This window comes from Varanus komodoensis, unplaced genomic scaffold (assembly GCF_004798865.1).
Source record: "Varanus komodoensis strain SLA01 unplaced genomic scaffold, ASM479886v1 scaffold3, whole genome shotgun sequence".
Lineage (NCBI taxonomy): Eukaryota > Metazoa > Chordata > Lepidosauria > Squamata > Varanidae > Varanus > Varanus komodoensis.
Window position 1 is genome coordinate 35,572,781 of NW_025335761.1, and position 7,686 is coordinate 35,580,466.

The 7,686-nt window shown below is 48.5% G+C and overlaps 1 protein-coding gene across 1 annotated transcript; it reads left to right on the forward strand.

Annotated features, from left to right (window-relative positions):
- The first annotated feature begins 3,979 nt into the window (after positions 1-3,979).
- Positions 3,980-7,317, forward strand: FOS (Fos proto-oncogene, AP-1 transcription factor subunit). The gene is made up of 4 exons (XM_044436820.1): positions 3,980-4,428; positions 5,047-5,292; positions 5,592-5,699; positions 5,846-7,317. Exons 1-4 carry the CDS (start codon positions 4,288-4,290, stop codon positions 6,452-6,454), a joined length of 1,104 nt encoding a protein of 367 aa, XP_044292755.1. The 5' UTR covers positions 3,980-4,287; the 3' UTR covers positions 6,455-7,317.
- Positions 7,318-7,686: the final 369 nt, after the last annotated feature.

The following is a 7,686-nucleotide window of genomic DNA, read 5'->3' on the forward strand; positions in this document are numbered from 1 at the left end:
ACATGGCCCCAGTCCGCTGAGCCTGGGAGACGACTATAAGGTGCTATGTGAACCAAAGAGAATGCATGGGTAGGTAGTTCCTAGAGCAGCCTTCCCCAACTTGGATAGCCGGCATCGGGGAAATTGTGGGGGTTTCAGTCCAACGCATCTGGAAGAATTGGGGAATACAATGGTCCAACACATCTGCAGGGGATCACGTGGGGGCAGGCACCTCCCCTAGCACATCTGGAAGGCAGGCACCTGGCCTGGGAACTGTTCCCTCATTTGGGCTTGAGCATGGCCACCTCCAGGCCCCGAGTCCACTTAGGCAATGTGAGAAATGAGTTGGGGAACCGACGGAGCCCGCTTGCTTGCCAGCCCCTCCCAGACGAAAACTCATCCCCCCCCCCTTCCACGCGCCCCAGGGTCGCCCGCCGAAGCTGCTGTAGCTGGCATTTGACGGGAAAAATACCTCTCGCTAGCATTTGGCCTATTCCGCCCCGCAGCCCAGATATTTTGCTTGAGGGCAGCCAGGCAGCTGCATCAACGGCCGCATTTGGCAGATGAGCTCAAGCGGCAGGAACGCCGAAGGGCTGCGGACTGGGGCGGAGCGCGAAGCTGCCGCTCCTCGCCCCCCTCCTCCCCTGCCCAGAAACTGCGCCCGGAGAGCCGCTTCTGTTTGTTGTTGTAAACACGCCACCCGCCTCGCCCGCTGCGGCGGCGGCCTCGCGATCCGCTGCCATTGGCTCCCGCCGCGACGGGCGAGCGCGGTCTGGCTCCCGGCCCGGCCTCGCCGTCATAATCTTCACCATTTCTGCGCGGTGGGTGGGTGTCTCTGGGCTTTCCTTGCAACAAACAGCAAGGATCATCCTAACAAAACTCCCAGCTCCGGGAAAGGAGAGCAGCCTTCGCTGCCTGCTGTTACCGCAGCTCCCGGGCAGCCTTCCAAGGACCAGCCTCTCCCTCCCGTCTGCCGGCACCAACTCCCAGCACCAACAGGCCCTTTCCCCTAGCGGAGCAGATCATTTCTGGTATATTCCAGGAATCATAAATCGCTAGAGCCGAGCGTTCAAAGGCTGGACAAACTGGCACGGCGCAAGCCAAATTCCTCGCCTGTCAGCGCGCCCTCCATGACTACGCGTCTCGTGACCATGTTCAACCCTAAACGTGCCGTGGAGTCCCTCGCTCCGGACACCCCCTCCCCGTCCATGCTTCGGGGAGGACATTAGGTTATATTTTCCATATGTACAGTACATGTGTGGTATTCCTTCCAAAACTTCACGCAGAAACAATTCGGTTGAACAGACAGGCATTTATTTGCAGTAACAATAAAGGCAGGTTCCCATGGTAATGGTTTGCTCGGTTTAGATTACATACCATAAAAGCGTGTGCGTGTGCGTGTGCGTGTGTGTGTGTGTGTGTGTGTCGGGTGAACCACACGATGAAATATGCTAAGGAAGTAGCGTGAAAATGAGACCCTGTATGGAATAGGCCATGCTTGTTTTGCTTCTAGATGGAGTATTCTGTTTGAAGAAGTGATCTATGTAACTTCAAAACGTGTTACCCTGTTACACAACTGTTTCAGTAAAATATAGCTTCATACCATTTAGTGCATAATATGGTGATATTTTCAGATCTTTTTGGAATCTCAGTTGCTTGCTGGGATAATATGTCCGCAGTGACGGCCATGCATGGTGGAGGGAGGGATTGAGCCTAATATCAGTTTTGTTCTATATCTGTTATGATAAAAGCTAAAACAGTTTTGTGAGTGAGAGGATGGGCATTGAGCAGGAGAGTGCTGGTTCAAATTTCAGCATACTCATGAGTTTGGTAGGCAGCCCTAGACCAGCCTCTATATTTATCCTGTAGATGATATTTATCTACTTATAACTTACAATAATATGTAAGAATAAAGATGATGGTGTCATCACCACCATCTGTGTAAAGACCTTTGAGAGGAAGTGTTATCTTAACTCTGACACTTGGCAGAAAGGAATTCATTTCAGAAGACCCATTAGATAGATTCTGTGCTAGTGCTTTCAAGCAAAATGCTCAAGAGATCTACCCGAAGTGAACCCTCCTCTCATAAACAAGTCTACCAAGGATGACCTCAGAAATGAGTCTGGAACAACTTGGAAACCACTGAACAATCAATTTCTCCAGTACTGTTTTGAACTACAGTCACTTCACCTACATTTTTGTATATGACGATGGCAAGGTAAATTGCTGACCCAGCTGAAATTAATGGAAGTTTTGTAACTGCCTACGATAGAGCCAGTGATTTTCCTCTTAAATGAATTAGAACCACCCCTGCAAGCTGCAATGTAGGATTGCCTTTAATGAGGGCTGCTTCGTGTGTTAGTTTGGCATAAAAGGAACAGGAGGGTAAGATGTGAAAGATAACATGCACATCTCTATTCTCCAGAAAAGGCAGACTGAGAATAACATCTGGAAACAGCTCTGAAGGTTGCACATATTTTCTCTTTGTACTTTTCCCAAGCTGAGTTTTCATATTAAAAAAACAGAGCAATATATCAGCAATAGAATAGATTGTATAGAACAGAATAGACTGAAGTATAAAATGCATGGGCTTGCAACCTCCAATGTAAGATTTTCTAGGATCTTAAAAGGGTAAATTCCATTTAATGTATATTTCATATCTACACCTATGCAGGTTTACTTGGGACTAATTAAATGATACCTACTCCTAAGTGAGCAAAAATAGAATTGCAGCCTAAGAAAAGAAAACACTGTTTCTATAATGAAGGCACGACAAATATATAGATGGATGTAAAGTGATCTACAAATCGCTTATTCCCAATAAACAGTGAACTGAGGCTGTGCACTTAAGGTGCAATCCTGTGCAGGTTTAAACAGAAAACCAGCCCTATAGATCCAAGCCAGTGTATTGGAGCATGCTGGGATTTGTAGGACTTTTTCCTGTTGGAATTTGTATAACACTGCACTGTTACTGAATTTCAGACTAGCAGCATCATGACTAAAGTTGATGTTTGAAGATGTTTGGTTGTAAAGGTAACATTCTTTGGTTGGCATGAATACAAAATATGTATTGAAAATAGCACTAGTAGAAATCATATTTAACCCTTATATGTTCAGCTCACCAGGTAGTGGGGGGATTTAGGGCAAAGGGGGAAGAAGAGTATCTGTCTCATTTCTGCAACTATGAAATAGGAATGATGAGAACTGAAGCCTGGTGCAAGGTCAGGATAAACAAGACGGAAATGTACAGAAGGACAAACCTTCTGTAGAAGAAAAACAACGTTTCTCACATGTTAATTACCGCTCTTCCTTCGACCTAGCACTAAAAAGATAACTATGTGGCTGGAAGTGTGTGCGTGCTTTAATCCGTTTAAACAGAAATAGACTCCATATCGCCACTTAATGATCATCTTTATGCTTCCATTTGTCTGTTCTACTACATTATCGGGGTTATTTCCGCTCCTGGGCGCTGTGTATTTTCAAAAACCATGCTGGTTTTGGTGAAATACATGCTGTCATATCTAAAATTTATAAATATTTCGAGAAGGAATCTTGCTGATCTGAGTTGGATGAAGTCACAGTATGAGTGGAACCCTGCAAAGGTTTCTCTGACTTTTCTCGCGGAGGCGGCAGGCTAAATGGACAATTGCAGCTCTGTCTCTTTAAGACGTCACTTCAATGTCTGGTCAGCACTAAATGGATAGAATCGGTATGCATAAGCGGTTGCTGCGGCTGTTACTGCTTTTACTCCCCCTGCCGTTGCCACAGGCACGCACCATCCTTTTGGCCGCTGCCTGGAGCGGTTCCCGTCAGTCACACCCCTCTGCACAGGATGTATGCCATATAAGGATATTTACGTCAGTAGGTTCCCGAGCTCAGTCAAACCATTCTAGGAGAGGGGAATCTCCACTTTCGTGCCACTCAACCCAGACTTTTAAAAGCCGAGACCCTCGGCAACCCTCTTTCAGAATCTACAGCATTATGAATGACGTTTTTACCTTATGCTGAAGGAGATTCTGAAGTTATCACACTCTTTGGATTATTGCAAAGACTCTTCGGGATCGCTACTGCTCCCCTCCCAGATCAGTTCCGTAGTGACGTAAGTCTCATTGACCAGGAACAGGATATAAGACGGAGGTAGCGCGCCGTACTCTAGCGGCAGAACTAACCAGAGTGGTTGAAGCAGCCTAGAAGTGGTGGGGGTTTGTGAGGGACCCGCTCGGCTAGTCCAAGAGCCGTTCCACTGGGATACTGATCTGGGATTGATACGCCACCCTGAAGGGCTTGTACAATTCCAGGCTAACCGGCATGATGTATCAAGCCTTCACCGCTGACTACGACGCGTCTTCCTCTCGCTGCAGCAGCGCTTCTCCGGCTGGTGACAGTCTCACCTACTATCCGTCTCCAGCGGACTCTTTCTCTAGCATGGGCTCGCCTGTAAACGCACAGGTGAGGAATCGGGGAACTGTTTGTGTCTTATGGGGTGTGGGGTAGGGACAATATGCCTGTTCTTTGGTAGATATCGGGCACAATGAGAGGACAATAGCGGCAGTTAATGTTCATAAGCCGAGCTTTAAAAAGCTGTCTGGCCCTGCGAAAGTTGCATGCTTTTTGCCTTTCTTGAGATTTAGGATAGATGCTACTTGGAATGGTGTATTTCCCGCCCCTTTCGCTGGGAAGAGAGTATTAGCCCTATTGGAAATGGGGGCCGGGGGCAGGGATGGACATTGATTAGAATTATAAAAGATGAATGGGGGGCGTGGAGGTGATCCTTACCCGGGAGGTGCTCTGTAGCCAGTGCGTGAAGCGGTTTCATTGAAGAAACGAGTCTTCATTCAGGAGACTCCGGAGAGGCGCTTGCGTCAGTGCGGACGTCAGAGATATTTATAACAAGCCCCTGTTCATGTGTGTAGTCTGATGATGGCGGCAGCAGCGCTCGAGCCAATGTAGCCCCAGGGACTGCAGCCCTGGCTTAGAATAGTGCACCGGCTTTCTGGATATAGATCTGTCATAGTGTGCATTGTCCCCCTCAATCCTGTTACTAACCCTTTTGTGTCTGTTTTCTAGGACTTCTGCACGGACCTAGCTGCCTCCAGTGCCAACTTCGTCCCCACTGTGACTGCCATCTCCACAAGTCCAGACTTGCAGTGGATGGTCCAACCCACCCTGATCTCTTCAGTGGCCCCTTCCCAGAATCGAACCCATCCCTACGGGCTCCCTGCTCCTCAGAGTAGTGCCTACTCCAGGGCAGGGATCGTCAAGACGACGGGAAGCAGAGGGCAAAGCATTGGCAGAAGGGGCAAAGTTGAACAGGTGTGTATGCAATTTTTAGCTGCAAGGAAGCCTCAGGCTATATCAAGGGAAGAGGGGCTTGTGTGCTCGGGGGGAGGTGGCAGCATTTCAGGAAGAGCTTAAAAAGGGAAGAACACCTCGTATCGAGGTATAAACTAGTGAAGATTCCCTTGAGATCCATAGCAAATTCTGCTTGGATCATGCCAGGCAAGTTTTGAATCTCCTGGCTGAGATACTTCCTTGGGGAGGAAGGGGGAAAACTAGGAAAATTCCTGGGTTCAAGCGCTGAATACTGACAAACCTACTTTCTTTCTATCTAGCTTAGTCCCGAAGAAGAAGAAAAAAGGAGGATCCGGAGGGAGAGGAACAAGATGGCAGCCGCCAAGTGTCGCAACCGGAGAAGGGAACTGACTGATACCCTGCAAGCGGTGAGTATCTCCGACCTGGGCTAGTCGGCTGTCCGGCTTCCCTGAGCCCCACTACCTCCCTGCTCGGCGGCGGCTGCCTACCCCGGCATGGCTTCCGCCCGAAGGGGACCTCGTCTGACTTGCCCCTCCCCTTTCTGTGTCCCCAGGAGACCGACCAGCTGGAAGAGGAGAAGTCCTCGTTGCAGACCGAGATCGCCAACCTGCTCAAAGAGAAGGAGAAACTGGAATTCATCCTGGCCGCTCATCGGCCCGCTTGCAAGATCCCAGAGGAACTCCATTTCTCCGAAGACCTCGCCGTCTCCTCGCTGGAGCTCCTGACCGACCCGTCCGTGGCCAGCTCCCCCGAGTCGGAGGAGGCGGCTTTCGCCTTGCCCCTGCTGCCTGAGGCGCCCCGGGCCGAGCCTGCCAAGGAAGGCAGCGGCCTGGAGCTGAAGGCCGAGCCTTTCGACGACTTCTTCTCGCGCGCCACCCGCGAGACTCCCCGCTCGGTGCCTGACATGGACCTGACCGGCTCTTCGTCCTTCTACGCGGCGGACTGGGAGCCCCTGGGGGCCGCGGGCGGTATGGATCTGGAGCCCCTTTGCACGCCGGTGGTGACCTGCACGCCTTGCCCCAGCACCTACACTTCCTCCTTTGTCTTCACGTATCCCGAGACCGAGTCTTTTCCTAGCTGTGCAGCCGCACACAGGAAGGGCAGCAGCAGTAACGAGCCTTCCTCCGACTCGCTCAGCTCTCCGACTCTGCTGGCCCTGTGAAGGGACTGGATAACCGAGCAATAACTGCGAGGCTAGGGGCGCCCTCGCAGGGGAGACCGAGCCCGCCCATCCTCCTGCTGCTGCTGTTGCTGCTGCATGGGGCTTTAGGCCGCAAAGGAGCCACACTCTCGCCTTCCGGTGCAGCGCCGAGCTTTCACCCAAGCCGAGATCCGGGGAAGACGAAGGGCCTCCATTCTGGCGTTTGGTACGAGCAGCCCATCTGGAGTGAAATTACTTGCTGAAGGACTGCTCCGCAGCCTGCACACAAGGCCTGATACCTCTTCCAGAGATGTAGCAAACCGCATGGAATTATGTCTTGTTCCCATCCATGAGAACTAGTCGTTTCGTAGCATGTTCAACATGGCTGGGTTGGTGACTCCCTTCCCTCTGTCATATTCACTAGCATTAACTAATTAATCTATTGGTTTAATGATTGGAATTTTAATATGGTGCTGGGTATCTTCAAGTTGTATCTAGTGCAGCTGATTAACAATAACTACTGTGTTCCTGGCAATATCGTGTTTTGATGACTTAGCGATCACCCAACTTAACTGCGAAAAAAGGCTACTTTATTTTTTAGTAGATTAATCAATAGCTATGTTGTTCATGTACTATAGTTCTTGTACATCGATGTTCATTGTAACTTTAACTGATCATACATTGTTGAAGTGGTCTGAATGGTTTGACATGAGTTTTCCATGAAAACGTTTTTATTGTGTTTTTAATTTATTTATGGATATATTTATATTTTTATTTTTTTCTACCAGAAGGTATTGACATGTGGAAAGTGAATTTGAATGAAATTTAAGCATTGTTTGCTTATTGTTCAAGACAGTCAATAAAAGCATTTAAGTTGAATGCTACAATGATCTATGTAGTCTTTTTACAGGGGAAAAAATTCTTAAGTGGTAGATTCACATTGACTTTGTGAGATGGTACTTTAACACAATTGAGGCCCAAATCTGTTTTGTCAACATGGTGAAATATATTGGTAAATGGTACTACTGTACCTATCATTTCAACCTTTCATAAGAATTTGTTCTATTCTATGGACTAATGCAGTTATTGTTCAACACAAAACATAAGGGCTGTATAACATAACACCTTAACCTTTTGGTAGGGTACATGGAAATAAGTCTCACTTTGTTCATTAGGAATTACTTCTAGATGTATTGCTTCCTTATATTTGAATTTCTATAAATTTCCACTTGGTAAAGACCATGGGCTCAATT

Bases quoted from the DNA above. Each gene is read 5' to 3' on its own strand.
- FOS (XM_044436820.1), top strand. From the start codon at position 4,288: ATGATGTATCAAGCCTTCACCGCTGACTACGACGCGTCTTCCTCTCGC. The intron at 4,429-5,046 runs GTGAGGAATCGG...TCTGTTTTCTAG, and splicing joins GCTCGCCTGTAAACGCACAG to GACTTCTGCACGGACCTAGC. The intron at 5,293-5,591 runs GTGTGTATGCAA...CTTTCTATCTAG, and splicing joins GAAGGGGCAAAGTTGAACAG to CTTAGTCCCGAAGAAGAAGA.